We start from the raw sequence: 27,697 nt of genomic DNA on the forward strand, positions 1-27,697 counted from the left end.
ATGCCGTGCACCATCGACGCTCCCCTTCCTTGGCTCGCTAAAAGAGAGACTGTGAGGGGGTATTATGATATTCCAGGCAATGAAGATGCTGCCCTTTCTCCTGAACTTGGGGGTTTGATATGTACCCATGTCTAGCCCCAAAAAACACACACACACACACACACACACACTCGCTCCTTCATGAAAATGTGCGATATGGCCGCGGCCCCCCCCCCTTCCACATGACCACCCCCCCCCCGGCCCATTTTGGCTACACCCCCACAGCCTAAAAAAGCTGCCTTCAGATCGCAGTGAAACGCTGTGCACGTGCCGCCAGGACGCAAGGCGGGCGTGTAGCGGGGCCTTAGCTGGACGTGCGAACAACGATGCGAGACGCATGTGCCCAATATCCTACAGGAGACAGAATACCACAGAACAGCGGATACACGGGTATATGGCATGTGCAGATAGGATACTGGTACACACGAGTATATGGCATGTGCATATAGGATACCTGTACCCACAGGTATATGGCATGTGCATATAGGATACCTGTACCCACAGGTATATGGCATGTGCATATAGGATACCTGTACCCACAGGTATATGGCATGTGGAGATTGGATACTGGTACCCACGAGTACACAGCTAATGCTGCAGAACCATCTGTTCCTATTATTTCTGGAAAACACAAAGCACTGTAAGATCGTGTCCTGGAGATTTGTTTAATTGGCCGTTTTTTCTGAATGTTACAGCCACAGTGAAAGATTTTCATGGCAGTGAAATGTTTGTGAGAAAAGTTTAGTTCCTCCCCGTTTTATATTATTTTTGCTATTCTTTTTCTTTCTCTATCTTTTTAACAACAAACTTTCTCCGACTTCGAGGACTGGGTGAAAAATCGACAAACTTTGCAAAAATCCCCAAACTCTCCCCCAAAAGGCCTCTCCTTAGTGACATTCCCAGGCGGAGACGCGCAGTGATTTTTGGTAAATATTGCTATTTTTGTTAAATTTCCCGATGACATTTCACTGCGTAAGACAAAATGACACACTTGAACTGTACTGGGTTTAAGGGATGGTACAAAGACAAAGGATCTTGGGACATTGACATTTATCACCACATATTGACTTAACTGCCGAGTGCCTTATTGCTTGTGACACTGTCTTCTGCTGGAGCCTCATGCCTGGTCCTGGCTCAGTATGGATCCCTGCTATAAATGTCTCCTTTCCTAATGACTGGATACACTGTGATCACATCCCGTGTATCTGTGTCCCGATATATAGCAATGTTACCAGAAGTGTCCCCAGTCCTGTGTGCAGGGTAAAGATGGCTCAGTGTAAATCTCCCCTCTCTGGACTCAGCGTATACAGAGACTTAAGATAAACCTCTTCAGAAGATAATGACACCTATCTGTCCGGGTCACATTTCAGCCGAGCTCAGCAACTCTGCCTCGAAAATCCCACACCTACTCATCCCTCGCACCTGTCCTTGTCCACTATTGGCCGCAGGGGGTCAGCTGACCAATTGCTGCCCTAAAATCCAATTGGGAATTAGAGTAGATCGGATTTGGGAGAAGGGCATGGGGGGAGAAGCCTCACTCCACCGGCAACCCAAGTGGAGGTAGGACAACCAGCTCACATTGACCACAGCGTCTCCCAATCCTCTGCGCCCGGAAATAAGGTTCTCCCAGCTCTTGAGTGACTAGGAGGGGTTGTCCGGCACCGGAGGAAGAGGAGGGCAGCACCTGCGTCTCTCTCCCTCCCACCCTCCACTTGGAATACGGAAAGATGGGGGCCGGAGCGAGTGCGGAAGATAAGCACTCACGGGAGTTGGAGAAGAAGCTGAAGGAAGATGCTGAGAAAGATGCCAGGACAGTCAAACTTCTCCTGTTGGGTTAAGTATCACAGGCAGAATCCTCCCCTGGGGCAGATTTATACACTAAGGGGGGCCAGCAAACCCTAAATATCATGCAGAGGGACATAGAAAGGGGACAGTGAGAGAGTAAGGATGGTCAGAGGGGACACAGACGGGGACAGTGAGTGAGTAAGGACGGTCTGACGAGAGAGGCAGGGGGGACACAGACGGGAACAGTGAGAGAGTAAGGACGGTCAGAGGGGACACAGACGGGGACAGTGAGTGAGTAAGGACGGTCTGACGAGAGAGGCAGGGGGGACACAGACGGGAACAGTGAGAGAGTAAGGATGGTCAGACGGGAGAGGCAGGGAGACATACGGGGGACAGTGAGAGAGTAAGGACGGTCAGAGGAGAGAAGGGAGAGGGACAGACGGGGACAGTGAGAGAGTAAGGACCATCAGAGGGGAGAGGCAGGGGGACAGACGGGGGACAGTGAGAGAGTAAGGACGGTCAGAGGGGAGAGGCAGGGGGACAGACGGGGGACAGTGAGATAATAAGGACGGTCAGAGGGGAGAGGGACAGACAGGGACAGTGAGAGAGTAAGGACAATCAACGGGGAGAGGCAGGGGGACAGACGGGGGACAGTGAGAGAGTAAGGACGGTCAGAGGGGAGAGGCAGGGGGAAAGACAGGGGACAGTGAGAGAGTAAGGACGGTCAGAGGGGAGAGGCAGGGGGACAGACGGGGGACAGTGAGAGTGTAAGGACGGTCAGATGGGAGAGGCAGAGGGACAGATGGGGACAGTGAGAGAGTAAGGATGGTCAGACGGGAGAGGGACAGACAGGGACAGTGAGAGAGTAAGGACGGTCAGATGGGAGAGGCAGGGGGACAGACAGGACAGTGCGAGAGAGTAAGGACGGTCAGTGTGGAGAGGCAGGGGGACCGACGGGGACAATGAGAGAGTATGGGCGGTCAGAGGGGAGAGGCAGGGGGACATACGGGACAGTGCGAGAGAGTAAGGACGGTCAGTGTGGAGAGGCAAGGGGACAGATGGGGACAGTGAGAGAGTATGGGCGGTCAGACGGGAGAGGCAGGGGGACAGAAGGGGACAGTGAGAGAGTATGGGCGGTCAGACGGGAGAGGGACAGACGGGGACAGTGAGAGAGTAAGGAAGGTCAGAGTAACAGAATACTGCAACATTACTTCTCATTACCACTTCTAGAATATTCTGCAATACTCTAAAATATACTAAATAATACCCTGCTATATTATAGTATTCACTGTCCACCTCTATATCAATAGCAGTTCAGGTTTGGAAACGCTGCAGCGCTTTCTCTGGCGTCCTAATGATAGTAATAACTTTTGGGTCTGTGCTGGAAAACTTGGTAAATGTATCTTCAACCCTAAAACACTCAATCAAGTGCGACGTATTTCTCTGCGTTTCCCAACAATGGTACGAAATTCAGTAACAGATTCAAAGAAAAATCCGATTTTCTATCCCTTTGGTAATCATGTGCTGTTTTTGCCCGTGCCGGTTATGTGGCGTTAGGACCGCGTGCTTCTCTTGGCCGATCACTTGAATTTGATCTCGCACTCTGTTGCTCGACTGCAAAAACTGACACAGACCCTCATTCTCTCCCATCTCGACTACTGTAACCTCCTGCTGTCCGGCCTTCCTGCCTCTCACCTGTCTCCCCTACAATCTATCCTAAACGCTGCTGCCAGAATCACTCTACTCTTTCCTAAATCTGTCTCTGCGTCTCCCCTCCTGAAATCCCTCTCCTGGCTTCCTAATAAATTCTGCATCTCACACTCAATTCTCCTGCTCACTTTTAAAGCTTTACACTCTTCTGCCCCTCCTTACATCACATCCCTAATTTCTCGCAATGCACCATCCCGACTCTTGCGTTTTGCTCAAGGATGTCTTCTCTCTACCCCCTTTGTATCTAAAGCCCTCTCCCGCCTTAAACCTTTCTCACCGACTGCCCCGAACCTCTGGAATGCCCTTCCCTCAATACACGACTAGCACCCTCTCTATCCACCTTTAAGACCCACCTCAAAACACACCTGCTTAACGAACATATGAGTAGCTCCGTGGCTGATAATTAACAACTCATACATAAATCTTGGCCCCCTGCAGTCACACTTACCAGAACGCCCTCCTACTGTCTCTGTACGTTCTTCCTACCAACAAATTGGATTGTAAGCTCTTCAGAGCAGGGACTCCTTTTCCTAAATGTTACTTTTATGTCTGAATCACTTCTCCCCTTTGTGTGTTATTTATATTATTGGTTATTTATATGATTGTCACGTGTATTACTGCTGTGAAGCGCTATGTACACTAATGGCGCTATGTAAATAAAGACATACAATACAAGGCACCGTGTGCCCCTCACCAACTGAACCGGCTGATCTAAATAAGTCTAGACAGAATATAAGTGTGAAGCCTGGTAATGTGGTGTAGAACGTCACAAGAGGTAAGTCCAGTCAGACAGAATCCCAGAATGACCCGGTCAGCATCCAAGAGGTAAGGCAGTGCAGTGGGGACAATAACAGGAGGACAACCCTCCATGATTACGGTTGAGCCTGCAGCTCCGAGTACATCTCTGATGTTCCTGCTTGTGCCTTCTGGTCATGTACACACGTACCTCTTGTGACTTTCTACACTACATTACCAGGCTTCACAATTATATTCTGTCTAGACTTATTTAGAGCGGCCGGTCCCGTTGGTGAGGGGCACACTGTGCCTTACACCGATTACACCAATTAGACTTTGTTCCTACAGGGATTCTGTTTCTTTGTTTTCTCCCTGTATACAGGGGGTCAGGTGTTTTTTTCCTGTGTATTACTCTAGTGTTTGATACGGTACAGAGTGATTGTTTTAATTATATGTTTTTATGATGTTGTTACTAATAAATTTGATATTTTTTCATGTACATGTTTGAGTGCTCATTAGGGGACTTCTGTTTCTTTGTTTTCATATTAATCTCATCCCGAGCACCGTGAGGAGCTTTATTTACAGCTTTATATTTCCTGACATATAGTATCTTTATTGTGGATGTGTTGCAGGTCTGCTTTTCGTTGTTACTATACAATATATATATATATACACATATATATACACACAGTTGTGTGAAAAAGAAAGTACACCTGAATTCTATGGTTTTACATATCAGGACATAATAACAATCATCTGTTCCTTAGCAGGTCTTAAAATTAGGTAAATACAACCTCAGATGAACAACAACACATTACATATTACACTGTGTCATGATTTATTTAACAAAAATAAAGCCAAAATGGAGAAGCCATGTGTGAAAAACTAAGTATACCTTAAAATACAATACTGTAGAAACACCTTTAGCAGCAATAACTTGAAGTAATCGTTTTCTGTATGACTTTATCAGTCTCTCACATCGTTGTGGAGGAATTTTGGCCCACTCTTCTTTACAACGTTGCTTCAGTTCATTGAGGTTTGTGGGCATTTGTTTATGCACAGCTCTCTTAAGGTCCAGCCACAGCATTTCAATCGGGTTGAGGTCTGGACTTTTACTGGGCCATTGCAACACCTTCATTCTTTTCTTTTTCAGCCATTCTGTTCAATTTCGGCCAAGCTTTAGCTGTCGGACAGATGGCCTCACATTTGACTCTAGAATACTTTGGTATACAGAGGAGTTCATGGTCGACTCAATGACTGCAAGGTTCCCAGGTCCTGTGGCTACAAAACAAGCCCAAATCATCACCCCTACACCACCGTGCTTGATAGTTGGTATGAGGTGTTTGTGCTGATATGCTGTGTTTGGTTTTCGCCAAACGTGGCGCTGTGCATTATGGCCAAACATCTCCACGTTGGTCTCGTCTGTCCAAAGGACATTGTTCCAGAAGTCGTGTGGTTTGTTCAGATGTAACTTTGCAAACCTAAGCCGTGCTGCCATGTTATTTTTAGAGAGAAGAGGCTTTCTCCTGGCAACCCTTCCAAACAAACCATACTTGTTCAGTCTTTTTCTAATTGTACTGTCATGAACTTTAAAGTTTAACATGCTAACTGAGGCCTGTAGAGTCTGAGATGTAACTCTTGGGTTTTTTGCAATTTCTCTGCGCATTGCACGGTCTGACCTTGGGGTGAATTTGTTGGGACGTCCACTCCTGGGAAGATTGGCAACTGTCTTGAATGTTTTCCACTTTTGAATAATCTTTCTCACTGTAGAATGATGGACTTGAAATTGTTTGGAAATGGCCTTATAACCCTTCCCAGATTGATGGGCAGTAACAATTGCTTCTCTAAGATCATTGCTGATGTCTTTCCTCCTTGGCATTGTGTTAACACACCTGAATGCTCCAGACCAGCAAACTGCTAAAACTTCGGCTTTCGTAGAGGTGGTCATACTTGCTGTTGATCAATTAATCAAGGTTATTTGATTAGCAGCACCTGTCTGCTACTTAGCATCTTAATTCCTATGGAAGCAGTAAAGGTGTACTTAGTTTTTCACACGTGGCTTCTCCATTTTGGCTTTATTTTTGTTAAATAAATCATGACACGGTGTAATATGTCATGTATTGTTGTTCATCTGAGGTTGTATTTACCTCATTTTAAGACCTGCTAAGGAACAGATGATTGTTATTATGTCCTGATATGTATAACCATAGAATTCAAAGAGGGTGTACTTTCTTTTTCACACAACTGTACATACACACACACCACAAGTATGCACACACATATACACACACAACTCACATACAAAAGTATGCACACCCACAGGCATGCACAAACTACAGACAGCTGAGATTTGACATGATACACGAGGAGGTGTATCAGGGAGCAGCACTGTAAGATACAGAACTCTGAAGGCACATTACATTCTGCGACCCCAAGAGCTTACATTCATTTCTAGTCTGGTGCCACAGCACGAAAAGGAGTGAATTCAAAGAGGGAGGGAGACAGAGAGACTGAGGGAGACTGGAGACGTGACATGGACGAGAGGTTATATGGGATTTACAGGACTGATCCCAGCTTTCTGCATAATCCCATTAACCCTATGCTGCCTCAAGCAGAGGGTTAATAATCAGGGTGTGTGCCGTCTACACGGGCGTGAGGTGACCTGGTATTCCCCACACAGGGGGACGCTGACAAATAACTCTGTATAAACATTGGGGACATCACACCCCAAAATATATCACCCCGTTCAATGCCTGGAGGCCAGCAATGCCTGGTACGGGCTCGGGCACAGAAGAGGTTTAATGGGCTGTCCCATGAAGTTTGGATTTTGTTGGGTAATTTTTTGGGGACTCTGAGAAATTCTCGCTCATCGGCCATTTTCGGTCCCCGTGATTATTCACAGGCAGTCTGATCTGCAGAAGAGATTAGATAAAAATGGTGAGATCCATCAAAAGCTTTTGGTTACCAGGGAAACCATTAAACTTTAATTAAATCCCCTACAATGTAACCTGTTCGATGCCAGACATAACTTTGGGGTGAGGTGGGACTGCCCCCCATCTATGTCAGTCCCTCATCGGAGCATTACATGCCCCCCCTGTCACTGCTGCAGTCCCGTGATGTGACAGTGGGATGGGGGAGCAACCTCTGGGACAAGTCTGTCTCTGCCCCCCTAACCTCTTCACTCTGCCGTTTGTTTTTCAGGAGCTGGGGAGTCTGGGAAAAGTACCATCGTCAAACAGATGAAGTGAGTGAGACAGCACTGTCCCCCCTAACTGTGATCCCCCTCCGTGCCCTGTGCCATCCCTTCTTAACTGCCCCCCTACCTGCCCTGTGCCACCCAGCTCTGTTACACTGCTCCCCACTCAGCGCTCTTACACTGCTCCACCTCACACCCAGCGCTCTTACACTGCTCCACCTCACACCCAGCGCTCTTACACTGCTCCCCCCACACTCTTACACTGCTCTCCCCCACACCCAGCTCTCTTACACTGCTCTCCCCCACACCCAGCTCTCTTACACTGCTCCCCCCCCCACACCCAGCACTCTTACACTGCTCCCCCCCACACCCAGCGCTCTTACACTGCTCCCCCCCACACCCAGCTCTCTTACACTGCTCCCCCCCCCCCACACCCAGCACTCTTACACTGCCCCCCCCCCCACACCCAGCACTCTTACACTGCTCCCCCCCACACCCAGCTCTCTTACACTGCTCCCCCCACACCCAGCTCACTTACACTGCTCAGTGACACTTCCCTCCTCTGTTAAGGATTATTCACCAGGACGGTTACTCTATGGAAGAATGTCTGGAGTTTATCACCATTATTTACGGGAACACGCTGCAGTCCATGCTCGCTATTGTGAAAGCCATGAACACGCTGAGCATTCAGTATGGTGAACCCGCCCGACAGGTGAGCTGATTCGAATGTGTATATACAGCATGCACATGGTCAAGTAGAACGTGTGTGAGATGTGGGGTGACAACTGGGGACAGCTGAACAGGACAGACTTCAAAACCAGGATACACTGCGTCTAAAAGCAGGCAATGGGATTACATCACTGCCCCAAACCAACCAAACACCATGCTGTGCTCCCAAGCCGACCAATGAGATGCATCACAGCACTCCCATACCACATAATAAAGTATGCACTATGAAACCAACGAATTACATACGGGGACTTCAAATCTAACCAATGAGAAGTTACATAGCACTCCCTAACCAACCAATGAGATGGCATTTTGCATTCCCAAAGCAACCAATCAAAAGCTCTTAGCATACAAAGTATTTAGCAATCCCAAAGCAACCAATCAGAAATATTTAGCATTTCCAAACCAACCAATCAGAAGTATTTAGCATTCCCAAACCAACCAATCAGAAGCACTTAACATTCCCAAACCAACCAATCAGAAGTATTTAGCATTCCAAACCAACCAATCAGCACTTAGCATTCCAAACCAACTAATCAGAAGTATTTAGCATTCCAAACCAACCAATAAGAAGCACTTAGCGCTCCCAAACCAACCAGAAGTTTTTAGCATTCCCAAACCAACCAACCAGAAGTGTTTAGCATTTCCAAGCCAACCAATCAGCATTTAGCATTCCCAAACCAACCAATCAGAAGTACTTAGCATTCCCAAACCAACCAATGAGATGCTATATATCCCATACCAAACCGACCAGTGCTGCGTGTTGCTTTCCCCCAATGAATGACCTGCCTCCCTTGTGTATGTGGTTATGGGGTGTTGGGGTACATCTGGGCAGCTAGTCACTGTCAGCGCAGATCTTGCTCCGATTATTCGTTCTATCACCGGACTGTGCGGGAGGCAGCTGGTGGCTTTGTCTGGTAACAGGTGTTTCTTGCTCCTAGGATGACTCCCGCAAACTCACGCACCTGGCAGACACCATAGACGAGGGCAGCATGCCCAAGGAGGTGGCTGATATCATCGGGCGCCTGTGGAAGGACACTGGCATCCAGGCATGCTTCGACCGGGCATCCGAATACCAGCTCAACGACTCGGCCGGATAGTGAGGGGCTACTTTATCTGTCTGTCCCTCCCCATCTCCTGTCAGAGGCTCGCAGAGCATCGTAGCAGCCCAGCCCCAAAACCTGCAGAGCATTGAACCTACCTAAAAGAAACCTCTACGTCCCCATCCCCCCGAATTCGCAGCTTGACTTCTTCTCAGGCAGAGACCTGCAGAGTCGCTCTCAGGCAGACAGCAGAGACACTATGTGACATTGTGTCACACACACTTGTTGGATTTCTGAGTGTGCAAAGTGGTGTATTAGGTGGGGGAGTACAGTGTACATAGGGACCTGGATTTCAAGGAATCTTCTAAATCTGTTGCCCATCAGATACATGAGCTGCACCTGTCATGGTGAAGTGCAAATGTATTGTCAGTTGTGATACCTTTTAGTGGACAAACCAGACAGTTCATAGATTAAATTATACTGTACACAGCGTTCCAAACCTCATAGGTCTCTTCTTCACGTGTACAGAGCTTCCCAAACCTCACAGGTCTCTTCAAGTGTACTGAGCTTTCCAAACCTCATAGGTCTCTTCTTCACGTGTACAGAGCTTCCCAAACCTCACAGGTCTCTTCAAGTGTACTGAGCTTTCCAAATCGCACAGGTCTCTTCTTCACGTGTACAGAGCTTACCAAACCTCACAGGTCTCTTCACATGTGCAGAGCTTTCCAAACATCACAGGTCTCTTCGCATGTACAGAGCTTCTCAAAATTCACAGGTCTCCTCATGTAGAGCTTTCCAAACCTCACAGGTCTCTTCTTCACATGTACAGAGCTTTCCAAACCTCACAGGTCTCTTCTTCACATGTACAGAGCTTTCCAAACCTCACAGGTCTCTTCTTCATGTGTACAGAGCTTTCCCTAACCTCACAAGTATCTTCTTCACATGTACAGAGCTTCCCATATCTCAGAAGTTTCTTCTTCATGTGTACAGAGCTTTCCCTAACCTCACAGGTCTCTTAGCCTGTACGTTCATACAGATCCCGGCGAGGTCTGGAAAGCTCCATAGATTACAATTTCTAGTTGGTCAGTTAAGAGGTATCACAGCCCAGCCGCCCTCAGGATGAGGTTGGGGGGACATTAGACAAGGACATGTTGGGGGCCTTGGAGCTCTGATGTTTTCTTCTCTGTTTGGGCCAGTTATCTGAATGACCTGACCAGGCTGGTGACCCCGGGCTACATCCCCACAGAGCAGGACGTACTGAGGTCTCGAGTGAAAACCACCGGGATCATCGAAACACAATTCGGCTTAAAAGACCTCAACTTTAGGTAACAACCTTCCGCTGACCCCCATCTCGCCCATATAGCCCCCACCCACATCACCTCATACTCTGGTGTAGCACCCTCTACTACTCCTGTACTGACCCCTCTGCCTACGTGCAGGATGTTTGATGTCGGGGGTCAACGCTCTGAACGCAAGAAGTGGATTCACTGCTTTGAGGGGGTGACCTGCATCATCTTCATCGCTGCCCTGAGCGCGTACGACATGGTACTCGTGGAGGACGATGAAGTGGTGAGTGTGTGGAGCAGAATGAACAGCAAGGCCATGGGCACGGAGAGGAGGCAGGCTGAGCAGAGAGAAGGGAAAGAGAAGAGCAGAGAGGAGGCAGTCTGGCAGGCAGAGAGAAGGAGGAGGGCACAGAGAGGAGGCAGGCTGAGCAGAGATAAGGGAAAGAGAAGAGGCTGTTTGAGCAGAGAGAAGGGAAATAGAGGAGGCAGAAGGGAAAGTAGAGACCGTCGGATTAGAGATGAGGCGGTCTGGGCAGAGAGCAAAAGGGGAGAGAGGAGGCAGTCTGGCAGGCAGAGAGAAGGAGGAGGGCACGGAGAGGAGGCAGGCTGAGCAGAGAGAAGGGAAAGAGAAGAGCAGAGAGGAGGTAGTCTGGCAGGCAGAGAGAAGGAGGAGGGCACAGAGAGGAGGCAGGCTGAGCAGAGATAAGGGAAAGAGAAGAGGCCGTTTGAGCAGAGAGAAGGGAAATAGAGGAGGCAGAAGGGAAAGTAGAGACCGTCGGATTAGAGATGAGGCGGTCTGGGCAGAGAGCAAAAGGGGAGAGAGGAGGCAGTCTGGCAGGCAGAGAGGAGGAGGAGGGAACAGAGGATGCAGTCTGAGCAGAAAGAAGAGCAGAGAGGAGGAGGTAGTCTGAGCACAGAAAGGAGGGCAGAGAGGAGACAATCTGAGCAGGAAGGAGGGCAGAGAGGAGGCAGTCTGAGCAGGGAGGAGGGCAGGGAGGAGGCAGTCTGAGAAGAGAGGAGGGCAGGGAGGAGGCAGTCTGGGCAGGGACGAGGCAGTCTGAGCAGGGAGGAGGAGGCAGTCTGAGCAGGGAGGAGGGCAGGGAGGAGGCAGTCTGAGAAGAGAGGAGGGCAGGGAGGAGGCAGTCTGAGCAGGGAGGAGGGCAGGGAGGAGGCAGTCTGAGCAGGGAGGAGGGCAGGGAGGAGGCAGTCTGAGCAGAGAGGAGGTAGTGTGAGCAGAAAGGAGGAGGCACAAAGGAGTGCAGAGAGGAGGAGGGCAGAGAGGAGGAGGGCAGGGAGGAGGAGGGCAGGGAGGAGGAGGGCAGGGAGGAGGAGGCAGTCCGAGCAGAGTAGTTCTAAGTAGCTGCCCCTCTCTCTTCACAGAATCGCATGCACGAAAGTCTGCATCTCTTCAACAGTATCTGTAACCATCGTTACTTCGCTGCGACCTCCATCGTACTCTTCCTCAACAAGAAGGACGTCTTCACAGAGAAGATCAAGAAAGCCCACCTGAGCATCTGCTTCCCGGACTATGATGGTGAGAGAGTGCCCCCTGAGGGCAGTGACCACATAACCCCACATTACAGTAACCCAGCTCCAGGAGTGCCTAATTGCCCTGACTATTTCATTGCAGGTTCTAACACATATGAGGATGCTGGGAATTACATCAAGTTGCAGTTCCTGGAGCTGAATATACGGCGAGACATCAAGGAGATTTACAGTCACATGACCTGCGCCACCGACACGGAGAACGTCAAGTTTGTGTTTGACGCAGTCACGGACATTATCATCAAGGAGAACCTGAAGGACTGCGGCCTGTTCTAAGGAGGTACGGATCTTGCTGGGCAAGAAGACTGAGAGCCGGGGGCTAAGGGGAGGTCCTCTCTAAAAAATCGAGACTCACTGACCCCCAGGTTCTGACTGAGCACCCAAAATAACTGAACGCCCTGAAAATCTGTCATTAAACCCCAAACTCCCAGAAACTAACCTCTAAAACCCAAAATGGCTGAATGATCCCCCTCTCCCCCCACTTCACTGAGCACCTGAACCCAAACGCTTGACACCCCACACCTTGAAAAAAAAGGAGGGACCTGCCCCCAGCTCCCAAGAAACCAAACACTAACCCCAATGAACTGACACCTACCTCCTCAAAGTAATTCCAACACTGACTCATCAGAGCTGACGCCCCCCCCCCCTCTGAACACTTTCATTGTCACTGACCCCCACCCCTGCTTTCTGAATTTCTCTCCCTCAACAGATCTCCGCAGAATTTCCCCAGGTGTCTGGGCCTCTTTCCTGCTCTCTCCTGCCCCAGCACCCCAGACGAGCCCCCGTCCCTCCCCCACGAAGAAGCGTCACCCACAAACCCGCCAAGAGACCGCGCCGTAAACTGCACCTGTTCTATGTCTCCGCACCCCCCCCCCTTCTATCTCCTCCATAAAAGGGGTGGGAGTTACACAGCACAGATTCTCAGGGGCCCAGCCCTGGGTAACCCTACCCCTACGTGTGCCCGCTGCCTGCCTACAATTGAATCTTTTCACAACATGGGATCTACTGCAGGATCCGACCCCTAACAGTATATGGAGCACCACTACCAATCTGTTCCGGTCCAATGAGTAATGCGGTGCAAGCCCAACCATCATCTTTTCGAAATGTACCCCCTCCCATTTGCTTGCAACCCCCTCTTGGGGTGCAATACAATTTGGGGAAAAGAGACAAAGAACTTTTATCTTTTTGTGATAGCAAATGGACAATGAGGGGCCTTTAAAAATGGACGCCCAGACTCTATGCTCACAGTATGACATATTTAGAAAGGTACGGCTGCTTTGCGCCATCTTTAAAAATGGCCTGTGATGTCAGTAACTACAGTGTACAGTTTTTGACCCCTAAAACTCCCCCGCCCCACTCTGCCCTCTCTCTGAACTGGAGGCCACATTCCCAGGACACAGATGGCACTTCTGTTCAGTACAGAAGTTGGGTGACCATCGTATACTGACCTTTCAATGGTAGGGGGGCTCTGACCACAGGGAGACATGGGTTAAAGGGCATCTTGGAGGGGCTGCCAGCCTGCCATAAGGACTTTAAAGCAGGACAGAGAGCACCCCCAGATGAGGCCCTGTAACACCCATATGCTGGGGGAGGAACATCCAGTTGGGTGGGCGGGGGGGTCCCTTCTTTCCTGCTCCTCTTATAATTCTCTCTCCCCCCCCACCTCCTCCCCTTCCTGTTTTATACTAATACCCCTCTCACTTCACAAGGAAATCTTCACCTCTCGTCGTTTTGGGGTTTATCCACAAACCCCAGAAAGTCACTTTTTCGGAATTCCTTTATGTTGCGGTGCTTTTTTTTTTTTTTTTGCTAATCATACAGTATTTCCATCAATCCTCCCCCAACCCCCTCCTCCAAATAAAAACCTTTGCACCTTTAACCCCTCTGCTGCGGACGGGCGTGCAAAGCAGTGAAGGTTCCGGACCCGCCCTGCTCCGTGCACTTTATCCGGTCTTCCTATAGGGTTCTATGTCCAGTACGTATTGATTTTTTTTGTAAGTAAAATGACATTCCCCCTCCTCCCGCCCTGCAATTCTCAACGAGTTGTACAGTTATAATGTAGCTGCGCTTTAACAGGCTTCTAATCAATTAAATGCCGTTGCTAGGCGGAATGATGTCACAAGATGCGCCATCTTTCATTGGCTGCTGCTGTCGAGTCTTCATTTCTGGAGGGGCTGGGGAGGTGTGGCTTGTTAAATGGGCGCAGGTCAGGACGTACAGTCTAGCACCTCTAGGGCTGGGCAAGTCAGGGATACAGAACCTGGCACCTCTAGGGCTGGACATGTCAGGGATATAGAACCTGGCTCCTCTAAGGCTGGACATGTCAGGGATACCGAACCTGGCACCTCTAGGACAGGACATGGCAGGGATACAGAACCTGGCACCTCTAGGGCAGGACATGTCAGGGATACAGAACCTGGCACCTCTAGGGCAGGACATGTCAGGGATACAGAACCTGGCACCTCTAGGACAGGACATGTCAGGGATACAGAACCTGGCACCTCTAGGGCAGGACATGTCAGGGATACAGAACCTGGCACCTCTAGGGCAGGACATGTCAGGGATACAGAACCAGGCACCCCTAGGGCAGGACATGTCAGGGATACAGAACCTGGCACCTCTAGGGCAGGACATGTCAGGGATACAGAACCTGGCACCTCTAGGGCAGGACATGTCAGGGATACAGAACCTGGCACCTCTAGGGCAGGACATGTCAGGGATAGAGAACCTGGCACCTCTAGGGCAGGACATGTCAGGGATACAGAACCTGGCACCTCTAGGGCAGGACATGTCAGGGATAGAGAACCAGGCACCTCTAGGACAGGACATGTCAGGGATACAGAACCTGGCACCTCTAGGGCAGGACATATCAGGGATACAGAACCAGGCACCTCTAGGGCAGGACATGTCAGGGATAGAGAACCTGGCACCTCTAGGACAGGACATGTCAGGGATACAGAACCTGGCACCTCTAGGGCAGGACATGTCAGGGATACAGAACCAGGCACCTCTAGGGCAGGGCATGTCAGGGATACAGAACCTGGCACCTCTAGGGCAGGACATGTCAGGGATACAGAACCTGGCACCTCTAGGGCTGGACATGTCAGGGATACAGAACCAGGCACCTCTAGGGCAGGACATGGCAGGGATACAGAGCCTTGCACCTCTAGGGCTGGACATGTCAGGGATACAGAACCTGGCACCTCTAAAGCAGGACATGTCAGGGATAGAGAACCAGGCACCTCTAGGACAGGACATGTCAGGGATACAGAACCTGGCACCTCTAGGGCAGGACATGTCAGGGATACAGAACCAGGCACCTCTAGGGCAGGACATGTCAGGGATAGAGAACCTGGCACCTCTAGGACAGGACATGTCAGGGATACAGAACCTGGCACCTCTAGGGCAGGACATGTCAGGGATACAGAACCAGGCACCTCTAGGGCAGGGCATGTCAGGGATACAGAACCTGGCACCTCTAGGGCAGGACATGTCAGGGATACAGAACCTGGCACCTCTAGGGCTGGACATGTCAGGGATACAGAACCAGGCACCTCTAGGGCAGGACATGTCAGGGATACAGAACCAGGCACCTCTAGGGCTGGACATGTCAGGGATACAGAACCTGGCACCTCTAGGGCAGGACATGTCAGGGATACAGAACCTGGCACCTCTAGGGCAGGACATGTCAGGGATACAGAACCTGGCACCTCTAGGGCAGGACATGTCAGGGATACAGAACCTGGCACCTCTAGGGCAGGACATGTCAGGGATACAGAACCTGGCACCTCTAGGGCTGGACATGTCAGGGATACAGAACCAGGCACCTCTAGGGCAGGACATGTCAGGGATACAGAACCAGGCACCTCTAGGGCAGGACATGGCAGGGATACAGAGCCTTGCACCTCTAGGGCTGGACATGTCAGGGATACAGAACCTGGCACCTCTAGGGCAGGACATGTCAGGGATACAGAACCTGGCACCTCTAGGGCAGGACATGTCAGGGATACAGAACCTGGCACCTCTAGGGCAGGACATGTCAGGGATACAGAACCAGGCACCTCTAGGGCAGGGCATGTCAGGGATACAGAACCTGGCACCTCTAGGGCAGGACATGTCAGGGATACAGAACCAGGCACCTCTAGGGCAGGACATGTCAGGGATACAGAACCTGGCACCTCTAGGGCTGGACATGTCAGGGATACAGAACCTGGCACCTCTAGGGCAGGACATGTCAGGGATACAGAACCAGGCACCTCTAGGGCAGGGCATGTCAGGGATACAGAACCTGGCACCTCTAGGGCAGGGCATGTCAGGGATACAGAACCAGGCACCTCTAGGGCAGGACATGTCAGGGATACAGAACCAGGCACCTCTAGGGCCGGACATGTCAGGGATACAGAACCAGGCACCTCTAGGGCAGGGCATGTCAGGGATACAGAACCAGGCACCTCTAGGGCAGGGCATGTCAGGGATACAGAACCTGGCACCTCTAGGGCAGGACATGTCAGGGATACAGAACCTGGCACCTCTAGGGCAGGACATGTCAGGGATACAGAACCTGGCACCTCTAGGGCAGGACATGTCAGGGATAGAGAACCTGGCACCTCTAGGGCAGGACATGTCAGGGATACAGAACCAGGCACCCCTAGGGCAGGACATGTCAGGGATACAGAACCTGGCACCTCTAGGGCAGGACATGTCAGGGATACAGAACCTGGCACCTCTAGGGCAGGACATGTCAGGGATACAGAACCTGGCACCTCTAGGGCAGGACATGTCAGGGATACCGAACCTGGCACCTCTAGGGCAGGACATGTCAGGGATACAGAACCAGGCACCTCTAGGGCAGGACATGTCAGGGATACAGAACCAGGCACCTCTAGGGCAGGACATGTCAGGGATACAGAACCTGGCACCTCTAGGGCAGGACATGTCAGGGATACAGAACCTGGCACCTCTAGGGCAGGGCATGTCAGGGATAGAGAACCTGGCACCTCTAGGGCAGGACATGTCAGGGATACCGAACCTGGCACCTCTAGGGCAGGACATGTCAGGGATACAGAACCAGGCACCTCTAGGGCAGGACATGTCAGGGATACAGAACCAGGCACCTCTAGGGCAGGACATGTCAGGGATACAGAACCAGGCACCTCTAGGGCAGGACATGTCAGGGATACAGAACCAGGCACCTCTAGGGCAGGACATGTCAGGGATACAGAACCTGGCACCTCTAGGGCAGGACATGTCAGGGATACAGAACCAGGCACCTCTAGGGCAGGACATGTCAGGGATACAGAACCTGGCACCTCTAGGGCAGGACATGTCAGGGATACAGAACCTGGCACCTCTAGGGCAGGACATGTCAGGGATACAGAACCTGGCACCTCTAGGGCAGGACATGTCAGGGATACAGAACCAGGCACCTCTAGGGCAGGGCATGTCAGGGATAGAGAACCTGGCACCTCTAGGGCAGGACATGTCAGGGATACAGAACCTGGCACCTCTAGGGCAGGACATGTCAGGGATACAGAACCTGGCACCTCTAGGGCAGGACATGTCAGGGATACAGAACCAGGCACCTCTAGGGCAGGACATGTCAGGGATACCGAACCTGGCACCTCTAGGGCAGGACATGTCAGGGATAGAGAACCTGGCACCTCTAGGGCAGGACATGTCAGGGATAGAGAACCTGGCACCTCTAGGGCAGGACATGTCAGGGATAGAGAACCTGGCACCTCTAGGGCAGGACATGTCAGGGATAGAGAACCTGGCACCTCTAGGGCAGGACATGTCAGGGATACAGAACCAGGCACCTCTAGGGCAGGACATGTCAGGGATACAGAACCAGGCACCTCTAGGGCAGGACATGTCAGGGATACAGAACCTGGCACCTCTAGGGCAGGACATGTCAGGGATACAGAACCAGGCACCTCTAGGGCAGGACATGTCAGGGATACAGAACCAGGCACCTCTAGGGCAGGACATGTCAGGGATACAGAACCTGGCACCTCTAGGGCAGGACATGTCAGGGATACAGAACCAGGCACCTCTAGGGCAGGACATGTCAGGGATACAGAACCAGGCACCTCTAGGGCAGGACATGTCAGGGATACAGAACCAGGCACCTCTAGGGCAGGACATGTCAGGGATACAGAACCTGGCACCTCTAGGGCAGGACATGTCAGGGATACAGAACCTGGCACCTCTAGGGCTGGACATGTCAGGGATACAGAACCTGGCACCTCTAGGGCAGGACATGTCAGGGATACAGAACCTGGCACCTCTAAGGCTGGACATGGCAGGGATACAGAACCAGGCACCCCTAGGGCAGGGCATGTCAGGGATACAGAACCAGGCACCTCTAGGGCAGGACATGTCAGGGATACAGAACCAGGCACCCCTAGGGCAGGACATGTCAGGGATACAGAACCAGGCACCCCTAGGGCAGGACATGTCAGGGATACAGAATCTGGCACCTCTAGGACAGGACATGTCAGGGATACAGAATCTGGCACCTCTAGGGCAGGGCATGTCAGGGATACAGAACCAGGCACCCCTAGGGCAGGACATGTCAGGGATACAGAACCAGGCACCCCTAGGGCAGGACATGTCAGGGATACAGAACCAGGCACCCCTAGGGCAGGACATGTCAGGGATACAGAATCTGGCACCTCTAGGACAGGACATGTCAGGGATACAGAATCTGGCACCTCTAGGGCAGGGCATGTCAGGGATAGAGAACCTGGCACCTCTAGGGCAGGACATGTCAGGGATAGAGAACCTGGCACCTCTAGGACAATATAGATTTGGCCGCAGGGATGAGCTGGCCTGTTGAGGAGGTGGGGGCATGGGCACTGCGGTTGGGCCGCTGCAGCTCAGACTCCAGCCTCGTGGGGGTGCCTCAGAGCTCTCCTTCGCTGACCTCCGCTCCAGCCCCAGGTCAGTGTGTGTGTTGGTCAGTAAGTAGTGAGTATATAGTATGTGTGTGTACGGGAATGGTGGAGATGATATATATACAGTGGTCGACAAATCACCAAAAAATCTACTCGCCACCTAGTACCAAACGTGTGCTGCTTGGGCCAATAGTAGCTCGCCACGATGTTAAATCCACTCGCCCTGGGCGTGCAAATGTATAGGTTTGTCGAAAACTGTATGTGTATATATATATATATATATATATATATATATATATCTATCAGAAAAAAAGAAGAAAAAGCCCCCGATCTTCGTGTGATAACGTAAATAAAAATGTAATAAAACATGGACATCACAATTCAAAACTCACAAAATTCCAAATATTAAAAGCATTGTATGAGTAATACTCATGCTCCGACCCGTCGTGTGTTGCCGCCACGACGCCTCTAGCGAAAAAAGACGGTGTAAAACAGCGCTAAAAATAAAAATAAATGTGTACTTAAATGAATATCAGTGAAAAACGGGCAGTCTGGCAAATACTGACAGTACAGTCAGACAACAGAACATAGAAAAAAAGCATTACCGGCGCCTAAGAAGTCCATTGAATAAATGTCAATCAAATGAAAATCCAAACCATTCAGTGGAGAATCCCAAAAGTGTCCTTAAGTGAATAGGCAGTGAAGGGGTGAACTGGCGGCTCTCACCATACAGCAGTGCAATATGTGGAGAAAAGACAACAAAACAAATTATTGTGCAGTATGCCAATCAATGTTGACAAAGGGCATTCAGGACAAACAACACAAAACAGACATAACACACAGACAAAACAACACTAGCAAGGCTAAAAACCTTAACACAAAGCTATTTAATAACAACATAAAATGCTGGGTATCTGGAGGGTACAGAGAATAGCACCAAGGTCCAGAGGGGTAAAAGTGAAACCCTACTTACAGCACAATAGAAGGAAACAGGCAATACAGATGTAAATCGCACTGATGCTCCTTAGTAATGGTGACCGGAGCTCCTTTCCAAGAGTTCCCTCGTGTTCGGGGTGGATGGTATGTCGCTGGAAAGCAGAACTTCCGGGCGGATGTGACGTCACACACCGCGGGGCTTCCTGGAACGATGCTCCTCTCTCTTTCCTCCCCCCTTACGACCTGATCAACTGCTACACAGTGTCCTCCTTAACCATAGACAGCTCTAAAACAAGAGAATAACTTCCCAACGCGTTTCATGCGCATGCGCGCACTTCTTCAGGGGGTGTGAATGACACTGACACTTGATAGTATATATACACTCTATCCGTGATTTTAATTGGCTAATTGCATAATTAAATTTTTAACACTGCAATTGCCATGGTCATGGTCTCACAATAAACAAGCCTTACTATACATATAACAATACAAACATAACAATAAACATAAAACATTAAAATATCATTAAAATATATAAGTTATATTAAAAATAATTTTGGTTAAAAAATAAATAAACAATGGGGCTTTCAGAGGATGGACTCAATATATCACTTTATAAAAAGGCCTTTAATTCGAAGTCTATATTCAGCCCTCTTGGAGAAAGTGTTTTTAATTCATAAATCCAGTATGCTTCACGCATACTGGCCTGTTTAAGTCTACTCCCACCTCTCGGATTGGCCTGAACAACCTCAATAGCCTGACAACGTAAACCTTTCGGGTTTTTATTATGACACATAAGAAAATGGTGAGAGACACTATGTGTGACCAATCCCTTTTTAATATTATAAATGTGCTCATAGAGATGCGCCTCTGGAAAGTTCGCCCAGTTCTGCCAATATACTGCAAGCCACATGGGCATTGAAGCCAGTATATCACAAAAGTTGAGTGGCAATTTATAAATGTCTTAATGGGATAACATCTAGAGGTTATGTTTGATGTAAATTGTTTGGCATTCACACTATAAGAGCAAGCCACACATTTCGCACATGTAAAAAAACCTTTTAAACTCCCTGCCCGTTTCTGTTTTTGTTGCTTTACCGGACAACTCGGGGCTAGTTTAGATTTTAAATTATTAGCCTTTGAGAATATAATGTGTGTTTTTTTTGGGAGAATGTCCGCCAAAATATCATCTTTCAACAGGATGGGCCAGTACTTATTTATTATCTGTTTTATTTTAGGTGCCATCTCATTATACTGAGTAATAAAAGCAACTTGATTATTACACCTTTCTATTGTGTCCTTTTTTTTATTGTAATATTTAAGTAAAGTGTCTCTTTGTATATTGTTGACTTGTTCGAATGCCTCATCTAAGAGACTCTCCGAATACATTCTCCCAATAAATTTACTTTTTAGGTCTTTGGCCTGAATCTTAAAAGTCTCATCTTCGGAGCAGTTGCGTTTAAGACGCACCAACTGACCCTTCGGAATATTTCGTAGCCACTGTGGGTTATGCTGACTGTCAGCACGCAAGTAGTTATTAGCTTGTACTGGCTTGAAAAAAGTTTTAGTGTGAAGTGTATTTTGACTAATATAAATGTGAAGATCCAAAAAATCAATGTGCTCAGTGCTATAATTACAAGTGAATTTAAGATTGTGATGATTACAATTTAAATATGTGCAAAAATCACCCAATGAGGCCTGACTGCCTGACCAAACAAAAACCACATCAATATAGCGCCGTCAGAGCACCAGCTTTGCTCCTAGAGGACAGTTGTTCCAAATAAACTCTTCCTCCCAACTGTCCATAAATAAATTTGCATAACTAGGAGCAAACCTCGTGCCCATAGCGGTGCCACATTTCTGAATGTAATAATGTGAATTAAACGTGAAATAATTGTGCGTCAAAATAAACCAAATACTATCAACCAAAAAATTCCCTTTAATTAATGGAAGGTTACATTTATTTTTCAATTTACGAGACACGGCTTGGCAGCCTAGGTGATGATCAATAACAGTATATAAAGATGTAACATCAGCAGTAGCCAATATATACCCAGGCTGCAATTTGAGATCTTTCAAAATTTGCAATATATGTGTCGTGTCTCGCAAATAGGATTTAACACCAGTGACTATGGGTTGGAGGTGATGATCAATAAATTGTGAAAGGTTAGAAGTAAGTTAGAAGTAAGTGAAGAAATACCAGAAATAATAGGTCTACCAGGATGTGAAGTGAGACTTTTGTGAATTTTGGGTATAAAATAAAATAAAGGAGTGCGGGGAAACTGAATAAACAAAAAGATCAAACTCATCTTGACATATAGCCCCACTATTCAAGCCAGTGGTCAGCAAATCCCCCAGTTCTATATACAGCAGCATTATGACAAGTCTCACATTTCCATCATCTCTACCCACTTATCACCCTGGGACTTGTCTGATACCTAAGACAGGTCTCGCTATACTAATACACAGTTATTTAGTGGTATAAGCATTCGTGACGGTGGTAGCACATTCATGAATATGTGCATAGGTATACTTACAGCCACACCGTCTATAGGAATCTATTAGCCACTGCACATGTGTTTTGTGTATGACAGCTAGCTCTCTATCATTTTGGAGTTCATTAGCTGTTTTTAGGTGATTACATGTGGGTTAATATACAGAGTATATACTATTGATTATCCATCATTGGAGCAATATATTGTATGCTTAGTGAGCACACACTGATTAGTGTGTATCGATCTATTGCCTATACACAGCAGCATTACGACCAGTCTCACATTTCCACCATCCTTACCCACTCATCACCTTGGGACTTGTCTGACAACTAAGACAGGTGATTTTGCAGCCCCTCCCCACCTTTGCTTACACCTAACTACCACAATTAGGGAACACTGCATATCAGTTCTCTGGGCACGTTTGATCTAATACACCTCAAACTGTCCCTCTATTACATTGACCCGGAGTGTCATATACACTCACCATAGGGTTAATATATATGTGTGTCATTTGTTGTATTTTAACACCCATTATTTTAATTAGCTTGGCATTAAAGATTATTTTTATTATTATCACAATACTTTACAGGGGGCATTGAGTGCTTTCAGTGGGTTCTTGCTTCTTTGCCGTTTACCTACTACGTCACCCACTAGCACCTTACCCCTAAACATGGACTCAATATTCAGCTGAAGCGGGGTTCACCATTATAGAACTTTAATCCCCCACTTCAGCCTTAAAATGCCCCAAAGGGTCACCTGTAAGGGGGAGGTATGTGGCCCTATCTCCCAATAATCTCACGGACTCTGGTATATAATAATCCTTGTCCATCACCACTATACCTCCACCCTTATCTGCAGATTTAATGACTATTGAGTCATTATTTTCCAAACTCTGAACAGCCTCCTTCTCTTGAACATTAAAATGATCATGCCTGATTTTATAAGTACGACATGAATTTTCCAGATCCATATTAACCATCTCCATGAAAGAGCTAACCAAATGTCCCTGTGAGAACTTAGGGTAAAAAGTTGATGTTTTCTTAAAGCTCTTACGTTGAGAACTATCTGGGCTGCGTACCTCTCTGAGTAAATTTGTTTGGTTGGATACAGCATCCCGTGCAAATTATTTCTTCAGAGCTAGTTTGCGGGCAAATTTATGAACATCTATAAACAAATGAAAACTATTTGGCCCGCAAACCGGAGCAAATGTTAGACCCTTATTCAGTACCTTTTTTTTCAATATTAGTAAGTGGATACTGACTAATGTTGAATATGTTGGAATATTCTATCTTTTTTCTTATGTGATTTCTACTAGCACCTCCTCTTCTCCCTCTGACCCTGTCTTTCTTTTCTTGTAGTTTGGAGGAGGTCGAGGTTCTAGTTGTGGTTTTACAATTTCCACTTCTGGAAAAATATGCTCTCTTTCCTTCCTCCATTCTAAAAAAGAAAAGTTAGTTTTAGTGGCCGGTGTGGGGAGGGGTGTATAGGAGATACTCTCTGCATCACTCTCAGACCCTATATCGGACAGCAACATATATCTGTTGCTGACCGCAGTAGGCACTGATTGAGGTAATACCAATGCATCCTAGCGTTCTTTCGCTCTCCTTTGTTGTAAATAGAGGTTCTTATCATGCAAAGGCAATTTGGCAGGTACAAATGGTGTGGGGACCAACACATTACTATTAGGTTTCTTCTCCACTGGAGGTGCTCTGGACTGACGTCACGCCTCTCTGGGTGGTGTTACACCTTAGAGGTTCCTCCGGCCACTCCCGTCTCTTAGGTGTAAGTTCCCTTCGTAATAAAGAGTCCCAATACACCGGAACAGGGTCTGGCTTCACTTCTCAGTACTGACACTGGTTCTAAGCACTTGTAAAATGACAGTGGTAACACGTCCCTACGCGTTTCTTCAGACTAAGCTGATTTTCCCTTTCTTTTTCAACAACTGTATATATGAATGGTGGATGCATTGTTTGTATGTGTGTGTATATATGAATTGTGGATGTATGGATGTGTTTGTGTGTGCGTGTGTGTTTATATATGAATGGTGGATGTATTGATGTGTGTGTGTGTATGGATGGTGGATATATTGATGTGTGTGTATATGAATGGTGGATGTATTGATGTGTATGAAGTGTGTGTGTGTGTGTGTGTGTGTGTGTGTGTGTGTGTGTGTGTGTGTGTGTGTGTGTGTGTGTGTGTGTGTGTGTGTGTGTGTGTATTGACCTGTGCATGTGTGTATGCATAAATGGTGGATGTATTGGTGTGTGTGTGTATGGGAATGGTAGCTGTATTGGTGTGTGCGTGTGTGTTTGTGTATGTATATGAATGGTGGATGTATAGATGTGTGTGTGTGTGTGTGTGTGTGTGTGTGTGTGTGTGTGTGTGTGTGTGTGTGTGTGTGTGTGTGTGTGTGTGTGTGTGTGTGTGTGTGTGTGTGTAAATGGTGGATGTATTGGTGTGTGTGTATGGGAATGGTAGCTGTATTGGTGTGTGTGTGTGTGTGTGTGTGTGTGTGTGTGTGTGTGTGTGTGTGTGTGTGTGTGTGTGTGTGTGTGTGTGTGTGTGTGTGTGTGTAAATGGTAGCTGTATTGGTGTGTGCGTGTGTATGTATATGAATGGTGGATGTATAGATATGTGTGTGTGTGTGTGTGTGTGTGTATATAAGAATGGTGAATGTATTGACCGGTGTATGTTCGTATGAATGGTATGTGGATGTGAATGGTGGATGTATTGATTGATGTATGTGTGTGTACATATGAATGGTAGATGTATTGGGGTGTGCGTGTGTGTGTATGTTTACGTGTATGGGACTGGTGGATGTATTGGTGTGTGTGTGTGTGTGTGTGTGTGTGTGTGTGTGTGTGTGTGTGTGTGTGTGTGTGTGTATGAATGGTGGATGTATTGATTTGTGTGTGTTTATGGGACTGGTGGATGTATTGGTGTGATTGTGTGTGTGTGTGTGTGTGTGTGTGTGTGTGTGTGTGTGTGTGTGTGTGTGTGTGTGTGTGTGTTTATGGGACTGGTGGATGTATTGGTGTGTGTGTGTGTGTGTGTGTGTGTATGAATGGTGGATGTATTGATTTGTGTGTGTTTATGGGACTGGTGGATGTATTGGTGTTTGTGTGTGTGTGTGTGTGTGTGTGTGTGTGTGTGTGTGTGTGTGTGTGTGTTTATGGGACTGGTGGATGTATTGGTGTGTGTGTGTGTGTGTGTGTGTGTGTGTGTGTGTGTGTGTGTGTGTGTGTGTGTGTGTGTGTGTGTGTGTGTGTGTGTGTATGGGACTGGTGGATGTATTGGTGTGTGTGTGTGTGTAAATGTGTATGGGAATGGTGAGCGTATTGATGTGTGTAACTCCATTTTTTAGGCTCTCCCCTGCAAAAATGTTGAAATGCCCCCATAACAATTTTTTTTTAAATTTCTACCGGGGTCCCCATGTCAGCGGCCTTGAGAGCACCCCCCTCTCATCCTCACCGCCCCCTTACTGTCCCCCCTCTCACACACACCTCACATCCTCACCTCCCCCTTACTGTCCCTCCCTCTCACACACACACCCCCCTCTCATCCTCACCGCCCCCTTACAGTCCCCCTCTCTCACACAGCCCCCTCTCATCCTCACCGCCCCCTTACTGTCCCTCCTCTCACACACACACCTCACATCCTTACCTTACTGTCCCTCCCTCTCACACACACCCCCCTCTCATCCTCACCGCCCCCTTACTGTCCCCCCTCTCACACCCCCCTCTCATCCTCACCGCCCCCTTACTGTCCCTCCTCTCACACACACCCCCCTCTCATCCTCACCGCCCCCTTACTGTCCCTCCCTCTCACACACACCCCCCTCTCATCCTCACCGCCCCCTTACTGTCCCTCCTCTCACACACACACCTCACATCCTTACCTTACTGTCCCTCCCTCTCACACAGCCCCCTCTCATCCTCACCGCCCCCTTACTGTCCCTCCTCACACACCCCCCTCTCATCCTCACCGCCCCCTTACTGTCCCTCCCTCTCACACACCCCCCTCTCATCCTCACCGCCCCCTTACTGTCCCTCCCTCTCACACACCCCCCTCTCATCCTCACCGCCCCCTTACTGTCCCTCCCTCTCACACACCCCCCTCTCATCCTCACCGCCCCCTTACTGTCCCTCCCTCTCACACACACCCCTCTCATCCTCACCGCCCCCTTACTGTCCCTCCCTCTCACACACACCCCTCTCATCCTCACCGCCCCCTTACTGTCCCTCCTCTCACACACACCCCCCTCTCATCCTCACCGCCCACCTTACTGTCCCCCCTCTCACACCCCCCTCTCATCCTCACCGCCCACCTTACTGTCCCCCCTCTCACACCCCCCTCTCATCCTCACCGCCCTCTTACTGTCCCTCCTCTCACACACACCCCCCTCTCATCCTCACCGCCCCCTTACTGTCCCTCCCTCTCACACACACCCCCTCTCATCCTCACCGCCCCCTTACTGTCCCTCCTCTCACACACACCCCCCTCTCATCCTCACCGCCCACCTTACTGTCCCCCCTCTCACACCCCCCTCTCATCCTCACCGCCCACCTTACTGTCCCCCCTCTCACACCCCCCTCTCATCCTCACCGCCCCCTTACTGTCCCTCCCTCTCACACACACCCCCCTCTCATCCTCACCGCCCCCTTACTGTCCCTCCTCTCACACACACACCTCACATCCTTACCTTACTGTCCCTCCCTCTCACACACACCCCCCTCTCATCCTCACCGCCCCCTTACTGTCCCTCCTCTCACACACACACCTCACATCCTTACCTTACTGTCCCTCCCTCTCACACACACCCCCCTCTCATCCTCACCGCCCCCTTACTGTCCCTCCTCTCACACACACCCCCCTCTCATCCTCACCTCCCCCTTACTGTCCCTCCTCTCACACACACACCTCACATCCTTACCTTACTGTCCCTCCCTCTCACACACACCCCCCTCTCATCCTCACCGCCCCCTTACTGTCCCTCCCTCACACACACCCCCCTCTCATCCTCACCGCCCCCTTACTGTCCCTCCTCTCACACACACACCTCACATCCTTACCTTACTGTCCCTCCCTCTCACACACACCCCCCTTTCATCCTCACCGCCCCCTTACTGTCCCTCCTCTCACACACACACCTCACATCCTTACCTTACTGTCCCTCCCTCTCACACACACCCCCCTCTCATCCTCACCGCCCCCTTACTGTCCCTCCTCTCACACACACACCTCACATCCTTACCTTACTGTCCCTCCCTCTCACACACACCCCCCTCTCATCCTCACCGCC

At 49.1% G+C, this 27,697-nt stretch overlaps 1 protein-coding gene across 1 annotated transcript; it reads left to right on the forward strand.

The window, feature by feature from the left end:
• The first annotated feature begins 1,533 nt into the window (after positions 1-1,533).
• Positions 1,534-14,190, forward strand: GNAT1 (G protein subunit alpha transducin 1). The gene is made up of 9 exons (XM_075574166.1): positions 1,534-1,872; positions 7,471-7,513; positions 8,036-8,177; positions 9,136-9,293; positions 10,434-10,562; positions 10,677-10,806; positions 11,904-12,057; positions 12,154-12,348; positions 12,778-14,190. The coding sequence occupies exons 1-8, from the start codon at positions 1,767-1,769 to the stop codon at positions 12,342-12,344; spliced, it is 1,053 nt and encodes a 350-aa protein (XP_075430281.1). The 5' UTR covers positions 1,534-1,766; the 3' UTR covers positions 12,345-12,348; positions 12,778-14,190.
• Positions 14,191-27,697: the final 13,507 nt, after the last annotated feature.

Source organism: Ascaphus truei, chromosome 17, assembly GCF_040206685.1.
Source record: "Ascaphus truei isolate aAscTru1 chromosome 17, aAscTru1.hap1, whole genome shotgun sequence".
NCBI lineage: Eukaryota > Metazoa > Chordata > Amphibia > Anura > Ascaphidae > Ascaphus > Ascaphus truei.